The sequence below is a fragment of the Anarrhichthys ocellatus genome, unplaced genomic scaffold, assembly GCF_004355925.1.
Source record: "Anarrhichthys ocellatus isolate YVR2014 unplaced genomic scaffold, GSC_Weel_1.0 scaffold43, whole genome shotgun sequence".
Classification (NCBI taxonomy): domain Eukaryota; kingdom Metazoa; phylum Chordata; class Actinopteri; order Perciformes; family Anarhichadidae; genus Anarrhichthys; species Anarrhichthys ocellatus.
The window spans coordinates 2015135-2037391 of NW_022280073.1; the positions used below are offsets into that span (position 1 = coordinate 2015135).

Below are 22257 nucleotides of genomic sequence, written 5' to 3' on the forward strand. Positions count from 1 at the left end.
CTGTGTTCACAGGGAGAAGCCACACAGACCACGTGCAGCCGGAGGCCAAGACTCAGACATACGGCTCGCTGGCAGCCAGACTCATGTGCATCCGGACCCACGACGACTTATAGGGGCTGCAATATTGGGTGGAGTTGTGTGTGTGTGCATAATTCCTCCCGGGTACTTCAATAATATATATTTATAGAAATGAATGGTAGGCATCAATTCACAATTGGTGGCCATATTGGTCTTAGATTTATCAAAAATACTCTTTAAATATACCAGAAATCTCTCAAGTTAAAAGTATTTGTGTTATGTGGAAACATAATTTGAGAAAAAAGGGTCAGGGAGGGCACCGTGGTAAATGTCTTCTAATATAACATGTGTATTAAGTTCATCAGTTGAATAAAAGGGTCTGTGTGATCAGTTGTCAATGAACAAGATCTGCTGTTTCACAGTGTGGAGAGTTCATGAAGTTCAGCTAAACAAGTGCACTGTTGCCCTCTACTGGTGGGGAGGCTCAAAGACGGGCACACGGCTTAGTACATGTGTGGTGGTGATCTGGAGTGAAGTGAATTATCTTCATATGAAATGACAGAAGTAGCTCAGTAGAAGTTATACACTGTAAACCCTCCCTGGTGTCTGTTGCTCACTCATATCCTCCAGCATGCATCTCTCTCAAACCACATTCCAGGAAGATGTAACGGAGCTCTCTTCAAAAGCACTAGTGCCCGGCCATCTTTCCCTCAAATAAACCTCACTCTACTACACTCAACTGCTACCAAACTTTAGTGTTGCTGAGCAACAGAACTCTTACCTGCCACCTACACATTATGGGATGTGTGGGAAACCAGTGTTCATGCCAGTATAGCTATAAAAACAATAGTAAAGCATCAGTTGTTCAGTGCATTTACTTACCAGGGCCAGGCCACGGTGCTGGAACACTTCAACAGAAAGTGACAGCAATTAACCAAAGAGGACAAACTCTGCTAAATGCAGCATGGGTATTTTATTAGCTCATGTTCAAACAAGTTTCAATTCAGTGGCGCTTTTGAAACCGAAACTTTTCTCAAATTCAAAATTCATTCATAAATTCATAGAAATCATTTTGGAAACCCAGTTGTATTTAAGTGATCTCTTTGTGGAGCATTCCTCGGACACAGGCGTCTGTATGAAAACACAACCAGCCTTTCTCAACTGAAACCATGAGGATGCCTTCCAGAGTTAAATATACACAACTAAAAAAAAGATTTGTCCAACAACACCACCAAGTAACTGCATGCCATCAAGTCTTCAGTACCCCATCAGGGCACAGGGATCACTGCGTGAATGAAGCAGCATGCGACTTCATTACAGATCATTTCAGGCCTCTGCGGGACAGAAGCCGTGTTGATCTTCAATCACACCTCTAGGTTGACTTTAGCGAAGCGGTAGTGCAGGGATGCAGGGTTGCGCAACAGCAACGTCCCTCTGTGTCCCACCGGCTGGTTGAGGAGGGTGTTGAGGAGACCGGTCACGCTGACGAACCCCAGCGCCTCCCCGCATCCTGCGGACAGGGAGAAGTCGCCCTGGGTGACCCAGCCTAGCGTCACCCGAGAGCAGTGAGCGGTGACACTCGGCAGAGGGTCCGGCCACAGCCCGAAGGTGAGGTCCGGGGAAGACTGGGGGGAGGATTTGGGCCCTTCAGATGTGGTGGGGTTTGGTTCAGAGTCTGAGGGAGGGTCTGACTCTTTGCCCTCCGTCTCATCTGAACACAGAAATGAGACGGCAGCTGTCTTGGGGCTTTTCTTTCGGCGTCTAATTCGACTTTTAAAGTGGTCTCTGTGCAGCGGCTCCTGGGGGCCGCTGCCGCCGGGCTCTTTGTCCAGCAGCTTCAGGTCCTCCGCGGTCGGCACGCACACCATGGCGTGGAGCTCTGGTCTGCCCTTGGACAGCAGCGACAGGCGCACCCACACCAGACTCGTCCCATGTGCTGAGAGAAACGGCGTCATGGTCGCCTGGTCGAGAGGAGACACGCCGCCACCGCAGCGCACCCTTTGACCTTTAGATGTCGTGGGTCTGCACCAACTGGAGAGCAACCTCAGCGACTTTCTGTTCCTGGGAAGCATTAAAAAAAGAAACAAAAAAACAATATCCATTTAGAAAAGTGATTGATATGCAAAAAGGACCGTTGCATTGAGCACCCCGAGGGACATGCAATTTGGTTGAAGCACATTTTTTAATTCCTAATGCTGAAAAGAAAAAGACAGCCAAACAGCTTATAAAACAAAAACACTGCTGTGTTGAGTTTAGTTCTTGCTGTATGACCGACATCTTTTTAATTTGTAATTATTATTTCAGTACTATGATTTTCACTGTCCTTGTTTTATAAGGACAGTGAAAATCCATCTCATTTTTTCCTCATAGAGTCGGTCGTTACTCAAAGCTGCTGTGATGGTTTTGAGGATAGATGCAGCTCTTCCCCCTCCACTAATCTCTGTGATGTATTGCAGCAATTTAAGGCTGGAAGTACTTTGGGTGTTCTCATCAGAGACGTGATGATGAAAGGGAGGTAGACGGGAGAAGCACCATGCATCTAGCCTGTCAAAAGCTGCGTCGAGTTCTTTTATAAAACAAATAGGAAAGTGATGATTGGAAGCCAACAACCCCCCCCCCACCCCCCCACTAAAAACAGTGAACATTTCTTCTCAAGGGACCTTTAAAAATCAAGTGCATTAATATTGTTAGAAGTGTGATTTAGATGTGCACGATGTAAAATGGAGTTTGTAAAGCTGCAGTGGGTGTGTCTTGAGTCAATACTGACATGAGTTTATTTTCATAATAAGACAAGCGAGAGGATGACAAAAAAGAGGAGAACAAATATTAAGTATACAAGACAAACATGTACCTCAGTACAGTGACTCGGCTCGGAGGCTTTGTGACAGTGACGTCTGGGCATGGCGTCGCCGCCTCCTCCAGCACCACGTCGGCCTCCGTTGCGGTGTGGGTCTGGCCGTCTCCTTCCCGCGCCTCTCCTCCTTCCCGTGCCTCTCCTCCTTCCCTCAAGATGAGCTCCCACTCCTCTGCCAGCTGTTGCCACGGGCAACAGAACGGGGCCAGACAGCCGTGTTTAATGTAATTGGTCCTTTTGGCGGGCGGACGCCTGCGGGAGGGGGGGGTCAGATGGTCAAACCCTTGTCAAGCTGTTTGGGGGCAATCCTGCTAATTTATGAAACCAATCATGACTGCTGCTTGGTTAGATAGTACAGGAAGAGCAGCACGGCGCCTTTATTATCCTTGTGTGTGCAGAGTGGGAATAGATCTGCATATGGGAATTAACCGGGGTCAGAGCTCTGGAGTGCTTCCCTCTAATGCAGGGAAAATGTAATGGTGGTCTAATGGTGTAATAATTAATATAATTTAAAAAAATCGTGAAAGGTGAGTCAAGGTGAAAAAAGAGGAAACATGATGAAAATGATCTGGTCTGGGCTTCACTTGGATTGGCAATGCAGATTGTCCAAAGCCACAGTGCATGGTGTGCAGTGAGGTTCTGGCTAACAGCTGTCTGTCGCCCTCTTATTTACGTCGCCACCTGAACACCAAGAATGCCAGTGCAAGTCAAAAGCCCCTTACATTTTTTTTATATCGAAATTGGAGGAGTTACAAAACAGCCCAAAACAACTGCAGTCTCATTCATGTGTTGGGTCTACAAAAAACACACTACGGGCTTCATATCTGGTCACAGAATAGCAAGAAAGGGGCTACCTCACACAATCGCCGAAGACGTGTGCTTGCCAGCCGCCAAAGAGATGGTGGAATGTATGACTGGAGAGAGAGAAGCAAAAAAGTTGGACGTGATCCCGGTGTCCAACAACACTGTCGCACCGCATCGATGCTTTGTCCGAAGACATCCTGGCTACATTAGTCGGTCGCGTGAAGAAGAGTGAGTTTTACTCTTTGCAAGTAGACGAGCCTACAGATGTGGCTAATCTGGCCAATCTTCTGGTGTACGCCCGTTACCTTTTCGAAGGCACGGTGCAGGAAGATTTTTTGTCTTTTTTATCTTGTAAACAAACGCCACGCGCGAGCAAACTGTTCTCTCATTGGTCCGATTTTTATGCGGCTATAAATAGGCTCTGTTGCTTTTTTTTTTTAAGGTGTGGGGGATTGGGGGTGCGTGAACCCGGTCGGGATGTAGAAGGGGGTGCGTGGCCGAAAAAGTTTGGGAACCGCTGCTCTAATCCACATACGTTCTCACCACTTACCTCGGCTCATGAATGTTACCCTTTCCTAGCAGATGATTGCAGTCATAAAGTGACAGAACACTACAAAGCACCTCCAGCTCGGTCTCATTATCACCTCACTTTGTTTATGAACGGAGAACATTTTCCCTCAGTTTAAAAAGGCTCATGTAAGTCAATGGTTGAATCAAATATATTGAAACAATTCCATCAGTAGGATGGACGTCCTATGTTCTCTTTTCCATCAGCAGGCTGACGTAACAGTGATATGCCAAAATAACATTACAAGATACACAAAAGCTTTGGCAGCACAACATGGCCCTACAGTGATCATAATAATAAATCACACAACTTTCATATTTTGGGTTCTTTCCTGCTCAGTTTTTCAGCTGACCTTTTGAACTTGCCCAGGAGCTGTGCCTCCTGCTCCTCCTGAAAGTGAATACCTGCAGGGCAGTCTGGGTAATCATGGGGGAAGTGTGCGGCTCCTTTATTCTGACAGTGTTTCAGACTCATGGTCAGGCCTCCGATTCGAACTCCTCTGTACACCTTGCAGAGGGAGAGACAAAGCAGAGATGGGTGGACGCTGGAGTTCATGGAACTTGACAAAGTAAGCGAACCTGAGGGCTTCTAGTCCGCCGTTAAATTTCAAGGTACATTTAACATTTCACAGTGCTTGTCCAAACTAAATGGAACCACCCCAAAACACGAACGAACGAGGCAACCCACATAATGAAAACATCTTTCACGGAGCATTCCATACTGACATCCAATGTATTATACACTGTATACATGCGGCCTCGCAGCTCCTCAGTGAAATAACAGGAAACCTGAAAGTTTAGTTTGAACTAGAGTTACTGCCTCTCAGCTGTGGAACTCCACCAACCAGCGGTTTACATCCATGTTTGCCCAAAATGTCATAGCTTCATCATTGTATCCTATTAGACATTCAGGTGAAATTGTCAATTAACACACGAATTATGGTCCAAAACGTGTTAAGTGGAATCTTGTTCCAAATTTGAAGAACTTCCCTCCAGGTGTTCCAGAGATACAACTTTCATGAGAACGGACCGGACATATGGCCTCCTAATCCCAGGGCAACAGGTAAAGAGGCAAAGCTCAGCTTGTATATGGATGACCTGACCCTCATTCTCACAGACAATAGGTCCGTAAGAGACACCTTGTTGATTTGTGACAACTTGACTGCGGCCTCCGGAACCAAAGCTAATAAAGCTAAATGTGGAATTCTCTGCCTAAACTGGAGAGCCAGTGGCACATCTAGGCCTTATACATAAAAAAGATACAATCAAAGTCTTAGGAGTACAAATAGGAAAAGATATGGAAAACACCAATTGGGAGTCCAAATTACCAAAAATGGAGGGGGAAAGCTCCTCCAATGGCAAGACAGGGATCTTTCAATGACTGGGAAAGTCCTGGTTATAAAGCAGAAATCCTTGCCTCCTTGACAACAACCTTTCCAATCCCACATAGGTTCATGATGACCCTTTTCAATTCATATGGGGAGGCCAACACGAGAAACTAAAATGGGAAATAATGTACAGGCCTTTAGAGAAGGGGGTAAAGGTGTCCCAGACATTGAAAGCAAGCTAAAGTCTCTTTGTGACCACAATCATTAAAGCTTGTTTGAAGCCTGAAGCAGCCCCAACTTGGGCCTTTTTTGCTATGTTTTGGGTAGGCCTTGGTGTGCTAAGAGCATGGGGCAAAAGGCCACCACAAACTATCCCATATGATAGTGTTTTCATGCATAAAACAAGGTGTAACCCAACTATCATATGATAAAATCACAAGAACAGAAGTAGAACATGTTCCCCAGAATTAGTATGGTCCAATGTGAATGACTCCATCCTATCAAATAACCAGAGATTTGGCCTGGCAAGTTGTAAACCAGTGTTTGAGAGGAGAAGGTGCACCCGCGTTGCAAAATGCCCTCGGCCATCCTGTGGTGATAGTGAAACACTACAACACCTTTTTTGGTCATGTCCTGCTGCCAGAGGTGTCTGGTTAATAGTGTCACCGTGGCTGCAAGCGTTGTACAGACTTCTGCATTGTTACAATGACATAGCTTATGGCTGCCCACAAATAAAGGGAACAGCTAAGGCTAACAAATGGAGGGCAGTCGTTCACTGTGTAAAAGGTCTATGGAGGGCGAGAAACGTATGGGGGTCATGAGAAGATACAGCATTCCACAGGAAATTGTGGTGAGAACCATGTTAAACATCTTTACAGATTATCTGTTAAAAGACAAGACAAGGAAAAACAAATGTGTTAGTGTGGAGAGTTCCCCGAACTCCTTTTTTCTAAGTAGGAATGTCCCCTCTACTCCTATTTTATTTCTATACTACTACTACTACTACTACTACTACTACTACTACTACTACTACTACTACTACTACTACTACAGGGGAAATAAAATTGTAGGCAGAAATGAAAAGATAATGAAGTGAAATTCACTGCACTGTCCATGCTACCTACCAGTGGGACCCAGAAGGCCATGCCCCATCCTTTGGGAAGCAGCAGGTCCCACCCAGCACCCCAGGAGCTCATCTCATGCCCCACCTGCTTGCCAGGCTGGTGAACCAGCAGGATGGGGACTCGGCCCTGCAGCGGAGTGGGGCTCAGCCTGGAGCCCGGCACCAGCACCTCGGTCTTCATCCGGTTCAGCTTCTGTAGGCAATGCGGAGAACATGCTCGAAGTGAGACACACATCCTAGCTCACCTGTGCTTCTCGGAATAGAGACGATAGGCTAAGATGTTAAGAAAAAGTACAATAACCATCACTGAAAAGTTCGATATGACATTTAACTACCTGCTCGGATATCTTGTTATCCGTGACGTTGTCCCGGACAGACCGCTCCCACAGGGAACTCTGACAGCAGTGTGCCGGCACTCCTCGTAACGCCAGCTCCCTCCTCTGCTCCTCTTCCACCTCTGAAACAAACACACAGCACACACATGGCACGCTCCTGTATGATCGCCATCACTCGCGTCAGAAGAGACGCGTGAAGCTCCCTACGTCTGATCTATAACCCAACATTATTCATATATGATGCAGGTGTGATGAACCCTGAGCCTCCATGAATAGTTTGGTGAAGACACACAGCCAGAAAAACAGCCACATCCACTGGGTTTCACATATGACATTTCCTATTTTAAAACTACAATGTAAATACTGAAGATCCTTAAAATGAGTGTGCAGAAATGAGATTGATCTTGGAGCTACAATGAAGACAGTTATTACAGGATATGGTTGTTGTAATGGTACAGAGTCTGGTGGTGATCGGGATTAAACAGAGAATACTTTGGTGAATGAGAGAAGTTCCAGATACCTTCTCAGCTCTGGAACTGAAAATAAAGATAAAATCAACATGTAACTAACACAATCTATTGGCAAATGCTACAAAACCAGTCACACTTTGGGTAACATTAACCCCAATGCATGTCAGCAAGTGAGCAGCTCCATTAGAGAAAGATTCAAACGTGAATCTCCCATGTTCACGTGTAGTGACATCATTATTTTGTGATATCAAGTCAGACTTGAAGAATACTCCTGGTTATTTTAAGGGCGGGCCTTATTATCCTGGATGTTATTGGCTGCTAATGCTGATCAAGCTGCTGGTAAACGCAAAGCAAAACATGTCTGTGTTGGTTTATCGTTTATTGCAGGGGTCGCCAATTGGCGGGCCGCGGTCCGGATCCGGACCCAGACGCCGTTGTATCCGGACCCAGGACCTAAAATCGATTTTATTTTGACAGGGCGCTTCTATTTTAACCGGCGCAGCTTTTTCAGCCTTTACGGCACTTGTTGAGCGGTGCAGGAAACGCCCCGACCAATGCGTTGTAAATCACATCACGTGATGCGGCTCAGCCAATCCAATATGAGTATTCTGACAAGTTTCCTGACTGGAGTGAGATGTACACACACCGGGGGAGAGACGAGGAAAGAGAAGGAAGAGCAGGAGAATAATACGTGAGTTCACATAACGTTCTCCAAAGAGAGAAAAGTGGTCAGAGAGACCAGAGTCTTTAACCAAGAATGAACAGACTCTTATAGGTTAATTCTTCACACGGACAGTTTATAACCAGTGTGTCTCATATGTTCAGAAACCCTGACGATTATTAAAAGCGGTAAATGAAGCAACACTACGAGACAAAGCACAACTCCTTTGAACAAACGTACCCACTCACATCTAAATGAAGACACAGAAAATAAACCTAAGAGCCCAGTATGATCAGAATCCTAACACATTAATTCACTGCCCAACAATGATGTTAACAGAGAGAATCGAGCTGAAACAAGTGGTTTAATAACCACAGATAAAGTCCATGCACAAACATTTCTCTTGTTAGAAGATGAGAAAAATATAATATTGTGGCTTTTTTATTGACATCACTTCACACCTGAATGAACTGAATTTAAAGCTGCAGGACAATTCAGTGAAATTCATTTTTCTAAAATGAATTACTTTATTTTAAGATGCACATTTTTGAAAAGCTTTCTGTTATGTCAGTTATTCTTTAATCCAGACATTATTTTACTTGAAGGTTTATTGTATCAATGGAAGATTGTAGATGTGTGGAATCCCTTGTGCGAAATTGACCTGTTCGCCTCCCCCACACCACTGATATCTAGTGACAAAGCACTGGCAAAGTAAACAAGGATGTGTAAGCACGGTCATAACGCATTATATGAGAGAACTACAGTACCATCAATGAAACGTCATTCTCTCTGTATTTTTTAAGTTTGACTGGATTTATTTGGCCTCTTATTGTAATCTAGAAATGTGCAAACTGAGAAAAGCTCCACAGTGACGAGATGGACTACGCGTTTTATCAGAAGTGAGCAAAATTAATCGTTTGTTGTCGGCCACTGAGAGTGTGTTTGGAGCACAGGGTCCTGCCAGGATTCGAACCTGGAACATCTGCATGGCCAGGCAGAGGCCCCCTGGAGCACAGAACCAGATGTGTACTCATTGAAACAACCTCATGACCAGAAACAGACTGATTATCTGCTCATCTAGAAAGGTGCTCTCAGTCGAGTGCAGATCTCCACCAGGTGTGTCTGCAACGACCGCTGCTGTAATGTTGATAGAATGAATGAATCTCAGCTACTGAAGCCTTTTAGGCTTCAAATCTATTTTTTCAATAATACGCGCATAAACGTGAGGTTGATAAAAAAATGGCACAGAATAACCGTCTCTGACCGCAGAGCAGCGATGCAGTATGTGTACTTATCAGTAGCAATGCACTAAGCTGTGTGTTTACTGGTAGTTCTGTAAAAATGAGACAGACACGCACGCACGCACACGCACACACACACGCACGCACGCACGCACACACACACACACACACAGATCTCATAACCATAGATATGTCTTATTTAATGCTCAGTTTCTGCTAGCTTGACTATATATATAAGTTTCAATCTATCTGCACACTATATGAAGTACAAAAATTTGACATTAAAAAAACAGAGGGTATGATTTGAGTCTGGGGAAATTGTCTATGGTCGCATACCCTTCTAACCCGGTGTGTCTGTAAACTAACTGCTCACTGTGTGTCTGCTCGGTCAGATTGTACCTTGTGCCTGCTTTACACAGGGTAAAGCTTTAACCTTCGTTGTTGGTAAAGTCAGCCTGGGGTCATCAACAGTCAGACCCAGCACTGTGCCCGAGGGGAGCTCTCCAGTCGAATAGATGCCTGGATGAATCACACAGTCACGGTCAGATGAACATGCACACACATACAGTCAGGGCCATGAGTGCTTGGGCTGTGACACAATTTTTCTAATTTTAACCACATATTGACTGATTAGTTTCAAATCCATTGGAGTTGTGCAAAGAGGCAAAATTAGAGAAATTGTGTCACAGTCCAAATACCTATGGCCCTGACTGTACCTCACTAGACGGCACAAAGTAAGCATTATCTGATGGAATGCGATACTATTTTGATTCACATTGACAAAAAAAACAACAATAGACCTTTCAGCAGGTGAAAGACATCGGCTTGTTGTTGATGCAGGTTCATCTTGCTCTCGTTTCTGCAGTGCTCAGGCCACCAGAGGGAAGAGGGCTGGGATTTAGTCATTTCCTTCAAAAGAAGAACAAAAACCTCATGTAAAACACAGTCCTTCAGAGTGAAATGCAAACAGATTTCATAAGTCTTACATCACAGTCTGTAGCTGCTTCCATAGTTTCTGCCAGAACCGAATGGGACTGTGGTCCAATCAGACGATAGCGCACAATCTCCATTGTGAGATCACTGCAACAGATGTCAAATAAAATAATCCACATCACCATTTGGAGTGAAAATAATGAATTGAAGCCAAACTTTACTCGGTTTGCATCTCAATTAAATTCCATACCAACTACGCTAACCTTATAACTATCCCATTTGAGCTGGACTTCCAGGTAACTGGGGTGGTGGGAGATCTGGTTCCATCTCCCAGGATCTTCTTGGCAGGAGGTTCACTGGCATCTTTACAGGTTCGCTTTCTCTTGGTTCCAGTCATCTGCTTAGCCTCAGGGCTTTTTTCAGGTTTTGTCTCCGGTTCTAGGGCGGGAACAACCTCAGCAGGTGTCACCGCTGGAGCAGCGGGAGGAAGTACAGCCTCACAACACTGGCAGACAGTTTGTAACTCAGCAAGAAGGTCCTGCAGGGAGCACACGTCAACGTAGAGTTAACGTCTTGCTGTCACTCCATTCACTATCATATCAACTACAATTAAACCTTTCACCAAACATTATTGTCAGAATATTACATCCTAAATATTTTCAATTTTCATAAAGCACCCACTGCACCTGTTTAATAGTGGGATGAGCCCAAATCCATAGCTGCCTGTGGGTTGAGCCCTGTGCACGGGGTCTCCAGAGGAAGGTGACAGGGCCCAGGGGCTGCATCGGGTACTGTCCTGCTCTGTACACCACCACACTGCCCTGTCTCTGCCCTGATAGACACAGTGCTGCAGCAAATGTGGGACCTGGAAGACACACACCACTCCCATATCACGCCAATTGTTCCAACAAACCTTTTAAAATTTTACCTCTGGGAAAATACGCTCACATTCCTAATATGTTGGAGCATTAATTAAAGACCAAATGTGTGTATTTGTGGTTGGTGTAGGGCGTATTCTCACCAGTCTCCTTGCTGATTAGCTGGGACAGAGAAGCCAGCAGCTTGTCTTCCTCTCCCTGTAGCTCTATGCAGCAGTAGTAAGACAGGTCCTGAGCCAACAAAACCAAAACAAGGTCACGCTTGTCGTACTGGCAGTGAAATCCCATTAACGACATCCTAATTTTGGGACAAAAATGAAAGCCAGTTACCTGCAGCAGACAGTGGTTGCTCATTGCCCTGTAGCTAGGCCGGTAGCACTTGTATGTGGGTCTGTCCCCGAGGCAGTAGCCCCACTTTTTCACCATGTGGAAGCGCTTGGCGTGCCAGATGTGCGTCTCCAGCCACACGTTCTTCCTCTGCCGGCGGTTGAACTCCAGCAGCAGATTTCCGTGCCGGCGGCGGGCCTTGCGGCTCCTGCCCTTTGCCTCTTCCTTCTTCTTCTTGGAGCCGGCCTGGAAGCTCTTCTCTCGCTGGAGGAGGGAGGACACAGAAATGTCACTGTGCTCGGAGAAGGACAGTCGGCTTATGGAACACCAGACGTAGAACGACAGTGGATCGTCAAGGTGCGAAGAAGAAATATTCAGAGCTTTACCATTCTGTTGGCCACATCTCTTAGCCTGCAAGGGAGCCGCTTGGTGTTGTGGCTCATGGCCCGTCTCCTCATGTGTTTGGGCAGGGCTCCAAACACATGGCAGCTGCCCGTTGTCTTGGTGACGGCTTTCAGCATGGCGCTCACCTCCGCCGCTCTCACCCTGGCAAAAGCTCCAGCTGAGTTTGGATGGGAGCAGGGGAGAAGGGAGAAGGCACTGAATTTAATGCATCAGTAATCCAACTATCACATTGCATTTGCAGTGTTCCAAGTTAGTGTGTTTACTTACACACGAAAGCAATGGATCTAGGAGTAAAATCTGATCATTTTCTATAAGAAATGGTGTACGATGGATCTCAATAGCTATTCACACGGGGCGGTGGAGACATTATGCAATCTTTGAAGACAAAAAAAACCTTATTTACTGCATGCAGTAAAATGTGAGTTGGTAGGATTGGGACAACGTCTTTACCAGTGATGTACTTGGGCATCTCCTTGGCGTAGTCTCCACCATCCCACTGGTGTCCTCGGACCCATCCCCCCCGCTGGGGACGGTTCTTTGTCCTTTCTGTGTTTGGATGGACGCCAGATGGACCCTCACCACCACCTGTTGGAAGATCATTACTTTGTCATATTCCTCATGCTTTAAGAATGTGAGAAGCACAGAAATGTAAGAAGAGGAGCCCTGTGTCAAAATCTGTTTTTAACCTTTATCATTGTTAATATTACTGTGCTTTTAAAATCATAGCATATTCTTACACTAATTTCTGTTTTGAATATTTCAGCATAGGAGCCCACAGCTCATTTTACCCAGAGATCCCCCAATGAGTTCATTCGAATAAATTCGAGATGTAAGATCCACTCTGGCCCAGAGAAGACGGAGAATGGAGAAGTTGAAGGCAGTAAAATTAGAGCTAACATGGACTGTGTGCTGTATATAAGAGACGTGTTGATGGTCATGTTGACTGATTCACAGAGACATGCAGAGATAGAATTAAACGATGGTGTCGGTCAGGACGCAGACGGAAATCTGGTGACGAGGTCAAGGAGAGCACGAGGAGTGCAGAGGGCGCATACAGCATCACACGAACAGAGGCAGACATGTTGGACCGGAACAGATAAAAAGAGAAAACACAGTACCGGTGACCGGAGTGTCCTCCCCGTTCTTCTGGGACGAGGATGTGTACTGAACACTGGCGGGCTGGTTTCTCATCTTCTTCTCGCGCATCTTCACTTTAGCTGCAGACATTTTCTACAGAAAACAACAGGGCACGTTTTAGACGCCAGCTGACAGCCTGGCCGATTAGCTACACGAGAGGCTGACACTTCAAACACCAGCGTGACTTGCCAGTATCAGCTATTGCTCGCGTTAGCAGCTAGCTAGGCTCCTTTACTCCACGTTAAGTTGTGGTTTGTTTAGCTAGCTAATTAACACCAACGAATACGATACATCTAACAGAAGGTATAGCATGGTGCCACAGCATATGTTCACCTCTAGATTCGCCAGTATTATAGTACGTCAGAAACTTTGCTCAAAGTGTAGACGTCCTCTCTACTTCCAGTCAGTTACCATGTGAGTTTTCCTCACGTTGGTTGACGTAATGTTGCTTCCTGACACGTGGTGTTCATGGGAAATGTAGTGTATCGGCGCAACTAAAAGTTATAATGCAAACCGACCGCAATTTTTCTTGAAATCATGGCCTTTCGTCACGAGTAACGTTAAATATTGATCGAGCATACATATTTCAATATTATGACAAATAGTGTGAACAAAAGTAGAAAATAAAAAACGTGTTTGCGCGTCTAAAACGTAATTTACAGTAGCGCCGCTCTTACGTAACCCAGTCCCCAGTGCCCTTGTAGCCTTTTCTTCTCCTTGCTTACGCTCCGCTACAGCACTTGTTTCATTCACTTGGTTTCGTTCACATATTCCTAAATAAAATGGCTGCATTAATCAGGAGGATCATCAGCACAACCAAAGCTCCTGCTGCTATCGGCCCGTACAGGTGAGGACAGCTCGGACCGAGTTACAGCTCGCACAAACAGCTGACTCAGTAGCAGTCAAATGACATTCATAGACATTCAGCAACATTGTTGGTACGATGTTAAGAGAGTCATTGCTATTATTGGTATTCTTCAATATAATCATATAGCGGTGTTTAAGTGCACTGGGGAGTGCGCTGTGTCGTTCAGGAAGTTAGTGGCTGCAGGTCGGGCAGCAGTCACCCAATGAGATGTCTGGGATTAAAGTGCATTTTTTAGATTGCCTAAACTTTGAAAACAGCAAACTGTGCTCAAAGTATTGCAGTGCTCCTTATGAAGTGTAGTATGACAGCATTAACATGTTGGGTCAAATTGTACATGGCTTCACCTTGACTTGCAGATAATATACTAATTCATAGTTACATGGACTCTGGGAGTTAAGAGAGAAAAGCAAGTGGAGGTATAGTATTTGAACCTAAATCTCTACTGTCCGTCTGCTCTCCATCTGCAGCAGTGAAAAAACTCCAGAAAGGACAACAGGATTTTTCACTCTTTCTGATCGAGGTAACCCGGCCTTTAATCCCATGTAGCTGACCCTTTGTCCATGTTTGTGTGTCACCCAGCCAAGCGGTGCTGGTGGATCGGACCATGTACATCTCAGGACAGCTGGGGATGAATCCTGCCAGTGGACAGTTGGTGGAAGGGGGTGTTCAGGCCCAAACCAGACAGGTGACCCACCACGAAACACCCTCCCATCAGTCATTCATTCATAAACAAGGAGCACTGCAAAATCCAATATACAGTTGTGTGAAAGTGTTTGCCCCCTTCCTGATTTCTTATTTTTTTGCATGTTTGTCACACTTAAATGTTTCAGATCATCAAACAAATTTAAATATTAGACAAAGATAACACAAGTAAACACAAAATGCAGTTTTTAAATGAAGGTTTTTATTATTAAGGGGGAAAAAAATCCAAACCTACATGGCCCTGTGTGAAAAAGTGATTGCCCCCCCCTGTTAAAACATAAATTAACTGTGGTTTATCACATCTTTGGAAAGCTGAGTTCAATTTCTCTAGCCACACCCAGGCCTGATTACTGCCACACCTGTTCTCAATCAAGAAATCACTTAAATAGGACCTGCCTGACAAAGTGAGGTAGACCAAAAGATCCTCAAAAGCTAGACATCATGCTGCGATCCAAAGAAATTCAGGAACAAATGAGAAACAAAGTAATTGAGATCTATCAGTCTGGAAAAGGTTACAAAGCCATTTCTAAAGCTTTGGGACTCCAGCGAACCACAGTGAGAGCCATTATCCAAAAATGGCGAAAACATGGAACAGTGGTGAACCTTCCCAGGAGTGGCCGGCTGACCAAAATTACCCCAAGAGGTCACAAAAGACCCCAGAACAACATCCAAAGAACTGCAGGCCTCACTTGCCTCAATTAAGGTCAGTGTTCATGACTCCACCATAAGAAAGAGACTGGGCAAAAATGGCCTGCATGGCAGAGTTCCAAGACGAAAACCACTGCTGAGCAAAAAGAACATAAAGGCTCGTCTCAGTTTTGCCAGAAAACATCTTGATGATCCCCAAGACTTTTGGGAAAATACTCTGTGGACTGACGAGACAAAAGTTGAACTTTTTGGAAGGTCTATGTCCCATTACATCTGGCGTAAAAGTAGCATGGCATTTCAGAAAAAGAACATCATACCAACAGTAAAATATGGTGGTGGTAGTGTGATGGTCTGGGGCTGTTTTGCTGCTTCAGGACCTGGAAGACTTGCTGTGGTAAATGGAACCATTAATTCTGCTGTCTACCAAAAAATCCTGAAGGAGAATGTCCGGCCATCTGTTCGTGACCTCAAGCTGAAGTGCACTTGGGTTCTGCAGCAGGACAATGATTCAAAACACACCAGCAAGTCCACCTCTGAATGGCTTAAGAAAAACAAAATGAAGACTTTGGAGTGGCCTAGTCAAAGTCCCGACCTGAATCCGATTGAGATGCAGTGGCATGACCTTAAAAAGGCGGTTCATGCTCGAAAACCCTCCAATGTGGCTGAATTACAACAATTCTGCAGAGATGAGTGGGCCAAAATTCCTCTACAGCGCTGTAAAAGACTCATTGCCAGTTATCGCAAACGCTTGATTGCAGTTGTTGCTGCTAAGGGTGGCCCAACCAGTTATTAGGTTTAGGGGGCAATCACTTTTTCACACAGGGCCATGTAGGTTTGGATTTTTTTTTCCCCCTTAATAATAAAAACCTTCATTTAAAAACTGCATTTTGTGTTTACTTGTGTTATCTTTGTCTCATATTTAAATTTGTTTGATGATCTGAAACATTTAAGTGTGACAAACATGCAAAAAAATAAGAAATCAGGAAGGGGGCAAACACTTTTTCACACAACTGTATTTAGGTTGTTTACTGTAATGATTAATATGGATGTGGTTTCTTGTTCCTCCACTTTATTCTGGTCACTAAATTAATCTCTAAGGTTTCTCATAGTCTATTCGAGAGGATGCTACGTGTAGAAGTAGAATTGATTATTGAGAGTAAATTGATCCAGTCTTCAGGGGCTTGCTCTCATCTCATTTACATCTCTTATTCTATCAGCTCGTCTCACAAATGAGCAAATCTAAATGAAACAAAACGGAGCACTCGCATCTGGAAATTCTTTTCCCGCAGGCTCTTGTGAATATGGGTGAGATCCTTAAAGTGGCTGGGTGCGGTTATGAGAACGGTGAGGAAAAAATAAACTCTTAAGTTCACACGGGGGAGAACTGTTTTATCACAGGTGTCAACATCCACTTTTTCATTGTCCGCTGCAGTTGTCAAAACCACAGTGCTCTTAGCCGACATGAATGACTTCACCAGTGTCAACGACGTCTACGAGCAGTGTAAGTATCACTCATTCACTTATCAATAGGATTTTTTAATCGCTGCTGAGCCATGGTAAAAACAAACACTTCTTGAGCTTAATTAGGTTCAACACTTCTACTTGCAATACATACTTCCCCACTGGGTGTCAGCACAAGCCAGGGAACCTGCATTAACCAGGCGCACACACTGGTTACTACATAGGTGATGGTCACGGTCTTGCTGCATACTGGCTTCATTCTTACTGTTCACACGGTTCATTAGTCACATGTTTTAAGTGCTAAACTGCTGTTATACACCATTTATTCATTCACTGTAAATGCCACTATATTTGTCCAGGCATGTCCTTGAGATAATTGTTCTCCTTGAATTAGCCTCCTTGTATTGTAAATATGTCGAGAGCCCATTCAGAGGTATGAAACCAGCTGTTTATCACCACAGAGACAGCTGATGTTTGCCGAGTCACTAAGCAGAGGGAAACCTGAGCTGCTGCCAGCGGTTTAAGCCTTAAATGTCAGACAACACGCACATCTGATGCTCCACACAGACCAAATACTCCAATAATAAAACTCACATGGCAGACCCAGAAATATTCAACATGGAGAGTTTGACTTTCGTCTACATTCACCGTATTCCTTTCAGTGTCATGGGAAGTAGTTTCTAAACAAAAGGAATTATTTGGATTTTCCATTGATGACGTTTCTGTAAGGGCTCCTTCAGCCGTGTCCCAGTTCAAACTACCTGACCTATACAGGTTTATTACATCAGGAAGTGGTGGAAATGTGCACGTGCTGCAGTAAAAGGGAAACTTTGGAAAGGTTCTGCCAATTCACTGAGAGGTGATTTAGCTTTCTCTTTGAGAGTCAATATTCTGACTTTGCGTGTCTGTTCAGCATTAGTGTTGCCTCAAAACAGCAGGAGGATTTTTCTTAATTAGACTCCTACCTGACACTAAATGTTAGGATCAACAAAAGCTTTCATAAGCTGAAGGTTCTGTAACAAAAGACCTGTTCACCGACATGCCTCTGCAGGAAGAGCACAGGTGTAGATGATAACTCTAACGAATGCTTGAGCAGACTGAGCCCCTAATTAGTGTTGTTGGTTACACCTGTGTTTTACCTACTGTGACAGTCAAAGCACCTGCAGTGCAAAAAATGCTTTTTATTTCATATTAGTCAGTGATGAGCGTTTCATATTAACATGTTGCCTGTTATAACTTAAAATCAGAGGTGTGTCAGATCTTTAATTAGTTTGGAGTAAATAACATCCTTCATAAGAAATAACAAGTTCCGCTACTGTTCACCAGGATTGTTTAACAGTCTGTTTAATTTGAAGATGTTTAAATGTGTGTGTCGTAACCATTAAACGTACTGCTCTGTAGTCTTCAGCACTAACTACCCAGCCAGAGCTGCCTACCAGGTGGCTGCTCTCCCCAGAGTGAGTATTTGATAAACACTCATTTCCATTGATTCTATGGTGGATTCATCAAACTGGAAACAGTGTTGATGTTCTTTCTTTTTATTTTTCCTAGGGTGGACTGGTTGAGATTGAAGCAGTTGCTGTATTAGGCCCTCTGACCGATGCTTCCTAACAACTTCTATCAACCCCCCCCCCCCCACAAAAAAAACATGACTTAACATTATACAGCGTGTGCCTTGCTTTGTGGAGCCGTCAACAATTGATGAAACAAAATTCCTACAGAGCACTAACGGTACACTTTCTCCTCTCTCATTGATGTTGATGAGACGTGTGTGGAGACAACGCTGCATTTTAAATTCCCTCTGCTCATGTTTCACTTACACTAGCTGATAAGTGTCCAAGCTTGCTTGCTCTTATTAAATGACACTACCGTGTATCCTCTCTCACTGTACCAGAGGATGGATGATCAAAAATTACTCAACAATAAATGATTTTTAATTTGCTTAAGTGGCGATTTGTTTCCTTGATATCAACTAAATTATTTCTGGTTTATACTATGAGCATAGTTTATCAAATATATTCCTTCATTTATTCGACTTAAAGGGCACACAGCATGCTCATTTTTAGGTTCATACTTGTATTTTGGGTTTCTACTGTAACATGTTCACATGTATTAATGTTCATAAAACACTTTATTTTTCTCATACTGTCTGTCTGAATACACCTGTATTCACCCTCTGTCTGAAAGGCTCCGTTTTAGCTCCTGTCCCTTTAAGACCCCCTATTCCCTTGTTGAATTATGTCTTATGATCACGGAGGCAACAAAAAAAAAAAATCGGAGTTGTCTTCTTTCAGTTTGGTCGGCACTCCAGATCCCCAAATGTTTGTGCACAGAAATGAACAAAAGTGAGTCTTTCATGATTTGTCCCCTTTAAACCAATAGTCCCTGAGAAAGACCAACACACATCTTTAAAATATGGACTCTTTCTCAATGCTTCGACTCTAGAGCCACGTTTGTATCACTGCGATCGGTTAACATGTGACGTGTGCATGTTTTTTTTGAAAATATGTAACATGGTGGTTTGCATAACTAAAATACAGTTTCATTTTAAAAAAGCACATGTATTAGTGAGTAAAACTTTATTCTGTACACTAGGTTAGCAGAATCATAGCCAAAGATCAGAAAAGGAATATATTACAGAGAAAGAAATGGATGAAAAAAAGAAAGATATCAGACATCAAATTTTGTTCCCACAACGTCCATCACATCCTACACAGTTGAAATTATTTTCTGAGAGATTTGCACTTTAATGACACAGCATGTATAACTAATGATCATTTAAAAAGCATGTCCACTGGGTGATCTGCTGCGGAAGCAGAGAAAGGCCGTGCTTACAATACATATTTTTTGTAATGCCATAATCTCGAGATCACAAATTAATAATTGAATTATCTTGAGGAAGCAAGCTTTGTTATCTCTGAGAAAACAAGATAATCTTCCAGTTATCAAGAGAATTCAAAGGCTGAATTCCTCTTATTACTTCTGTTAGAGATCACATGCAGATCAGTCCTCAATAGCCCGGCTGCAAATAAATAAGTTAAAGCTTTAATTACACAGGTGTCAGGTCTGATCAAACAAATCACTAATTTTTGAGTTCCCCATAATTATTTTTGTGATCTCAAGAAAAAGTTTTTCTCGTGATGAAGCACCTCGTTATCTTGAGAAATCTGCCTTTTGTTCTGAGAAAACAAGCTTTATCTCAAGATAAGAAAAATAATGAACTTGTGATTTATTGATAGACATTAAAAGCAAGCATGGCCTTTCCCAGCTTCCGTAAGTGTGATCAAATTAACCAGACACTGATTTTCGAGTTCTCAATTATCACGTGATGAAGCACCTCGTCATCTTGAGATCTGCCTTTTGTTTTCTGAATCAACATAAATTAACACCGTTAACACGTGAAAGCAAGCTTTCTTGTCTCGAGATAACACTATTACCTCTTGATCCCGAGATAAATTGTCATTACTGAACTTCTGCAAATGCATCTTATCATCTGCATGCAATTTTTTTCATCCTTATGCAAAAAAACATTTTATTCAGGATTTTTCCTTTGAATTTGATAAGGTAATATCAAAAAAATATTTTTGAAGGAAACATGGATTTGACTTACAGTAGTGCTTATCAGTATTGCACTGTACACACCGTCAACATTTAGTACTGTCACTCCTATTAATTAAATGAAGGCTGCAATTAAATTCTGTCATAAATACACATTTTTGTCTGGTGTTTTACACGTTATTTAGACTTCATAACACCTAAAAATTCAATCTGAAAATGTGATACTTTAAAATCAGTTTTATGCAGGTGATAAAGTTCATCCACAGTTTGGTGTTGCCATCACCTCAAACTCCTTGCATAATTGTATTCACAGTTGGGTTTGGCTTGTATTCCTCAGAAGCAGCTGTAATAGACAAGGACTCACTTCCTTCCCCTAGTTCATCACGTTGTCATAAGAGTTCACAGAATATTACACCCATCAAGTGTTTGTAGAACATTTTCTTTGCACAGGTTTGTGTGTGTAGAGTATGTGGCCCAAGGCACTTAAGGTTTGTATTTACAAATGTAGACAAATGTCATGTTATTAAGGCACAGCACATATTAATGCATGCATTGAACAGTGTGGTGAGCGCTGGTGACAATGCTGAAAAATGTAGCGTTTATTGCTTCGTCTTGTTTTTGTTCCCGACCAATGGCAGCTTTGGGGTTTTCTGTCATTTTGGTGCAACTCTTCTCTCTGAAAGAAGATAGTTTGATAGTTAGTGAACATTCTTTTGTATAAGATTCACCCAGTTTTCACCCCCCAAAAAGTTGTTTATGGGCACTGTACATTCAAAGGAGACTACTCAGCGTACTAGATACGGAGTTGCTCAGTATGTGTATCGGGTTTAGGTGTGGATTGTGGTTGTGCTCTTACCGACTCAATCCTCCTTTTTGACTTTCTCGCTCTCCGTAACCTGAGAGGCCTCAGCTGCAGACACAAACACACATTGAGAAGATTTATGATACGGTACAGGTCACATTGTAGTCTTTCATGCTGAGGAAACCTTTAGCTTGTTAAACACGTGATCTTACCATCACCAAACTAAAAACACGACTGCTGTAACATTGCACTACAAAGAGAAGTTGAAGAGCTAGCATTCCCTTTTTAGCCCTCTGGTTCTGCTGAACTGGTTTCTCAGTGTTTTACCTGGCTTCTCAGCATACAATACTGTAATTGGCCTGGTATGCACATAGCATAGCCTCCAGCGAGAGTCTCATAAACGTTATGCAATATGTCTTTCACACCAGACCAGTATTCTACATGTGCTGCCTGGAGGGGCGTCTCTGCCCTAAAAGTACAGCGTGTTCTCTAAGAGTCAAGAGTGGGGTGCAGGAGGGGCTAAAAAAACACAGACCACTGGAGGTACTGTGCATTTAATGAGTTTAGGATGCAGAATGCACACTTGGTGCACCGATTTTGAATACGTTGGGTATCTCACAGGCTATAACCAGACAATCACTGTGCTTCAGTTATCAGGGAACAAACAGCATCATCACAACATACTCTAAATGAAATCAAACCAAGAATGATGTGAAACTGAATGAGTGAGCAGAATCTGAGTAATCACAAACATGACGACTGACTAAGATTCTCTATAAAATCCGCCCTGTAAATGGTTTGAACTCCTCACGTTGTGCGACGCCTGGAATGCAGTCAGGCATGCTGCAATGAGAAGCAGCAGGCCATGATCACTCTGGAGTCACTTCACAATGGAAGACAATGAGCGAGAGTTGCGTGACTGGATCCGTTGTGCTGACAACATGCTCCCTCCTGTTATAATCGACACGCTCGAGAAAGGCGAGCCTTCACTTCTCAGCGAGCGAGCGCGAGCCTTCACTCGAGAGAGAGAGCGAGCGAGCCTTCACTCGAGAGAGAGAGAGAGAGAGAGAGAGAGAGAGAGAGCGCGAGCGCGAGCCTTCACTCGAGAGAGAGAGAGAGAGAGAGAGAGAGAGAGAG

The 22257-nt window shown here is 43.7% G+C and overlaps 3 protein-coding genes across 5 annotated transcripts in view; 2 read left to right on the forward strand and 1 right to left on the reverse strand.

Moving 5' to 3' along the window:
* nipal2 (NIPA like domain containing 2) overlaps positions 1-3398 on the forward strand; it is a 31530-nt gene extending 28132 nt beyond the window's left edge. For both annotated transcript variants that reach the window (XM_031868578.1, XM_031868579.1), the window contains exon 11: positions 13-3398. In XM_031868578.1, coding sequence (XP_031724438.1) covers positions 13-113 — 101 coding nt within the window. In that variant the 3' untranslated portion in view covers positions 114-3398. The remainder of the gene's footprint in view (positions 1-12) is intronic.
* pop1 (POP1 homolog, ribonuclease P/MRP subunit) lies at positions 973-13507 on the reverse strand. 2 transcript variants are annotated; one of them, XM_031868575.1, is made up of 16 exons: positions 13415-13507; positions 13063-13174; positions 12395-12529; positions 11926-12101; positions 11543-11803; positions 11356-11443; positions 11021-11199; positions 10598-10872; positions 10388-10481; positions 10202-10310; positions 9801-9920; positions 7030-7151; positions 6696-6887; positions 4597-4751; positions 2870-3124; positions 973-2079 (listed from the first exon to the last, which is right to left on the reverse strand). In XM_031868575.1, the coding sequence occupies exons 2-16, from the start codon at positions 13169-13171 to the stop codon at positions 1383-1385; spliced, it is 2967 nt and encodes a 988-aa protein (XP_031724435.1). In that variant the 5' UTR covers positions 13172-13174; positions 13415-13507; the 3' UTR covers positions 973-1382. The 2 variants fall into 2 exon arrangements, with proteins under 2 accessions (XP_031724435.1, XP_031724437.1); XM_031868577.1 differs by lacking the exon at positions 9801-9920 and having other exon boundaries at positions 13063-13507.
* On the forward strand, positions 13103-22139 carry LOC116395059 (2-iminobutanoate/2-iminopropanoate deaminase-like). Its single transcript, XM_031868580.1, has 6 exons — positions 13103-13928; positions 14529-14634; positions 16589-16643; positions 16732-16800; positions 18162-18217; positions 18312-22139. Exons 1-6 carry the CDS (start codon positions 13864-13866, stop codon positions 18369-18371), a joined length of 411 nt encoding a protein of 136 aa, XP_031724440.1. The 5' UTR covers positions 13103-13863; the 3' UTR covers positions 18372-22139.
* Positions 22140-22257: the final 118 nt, after the last annotated feature.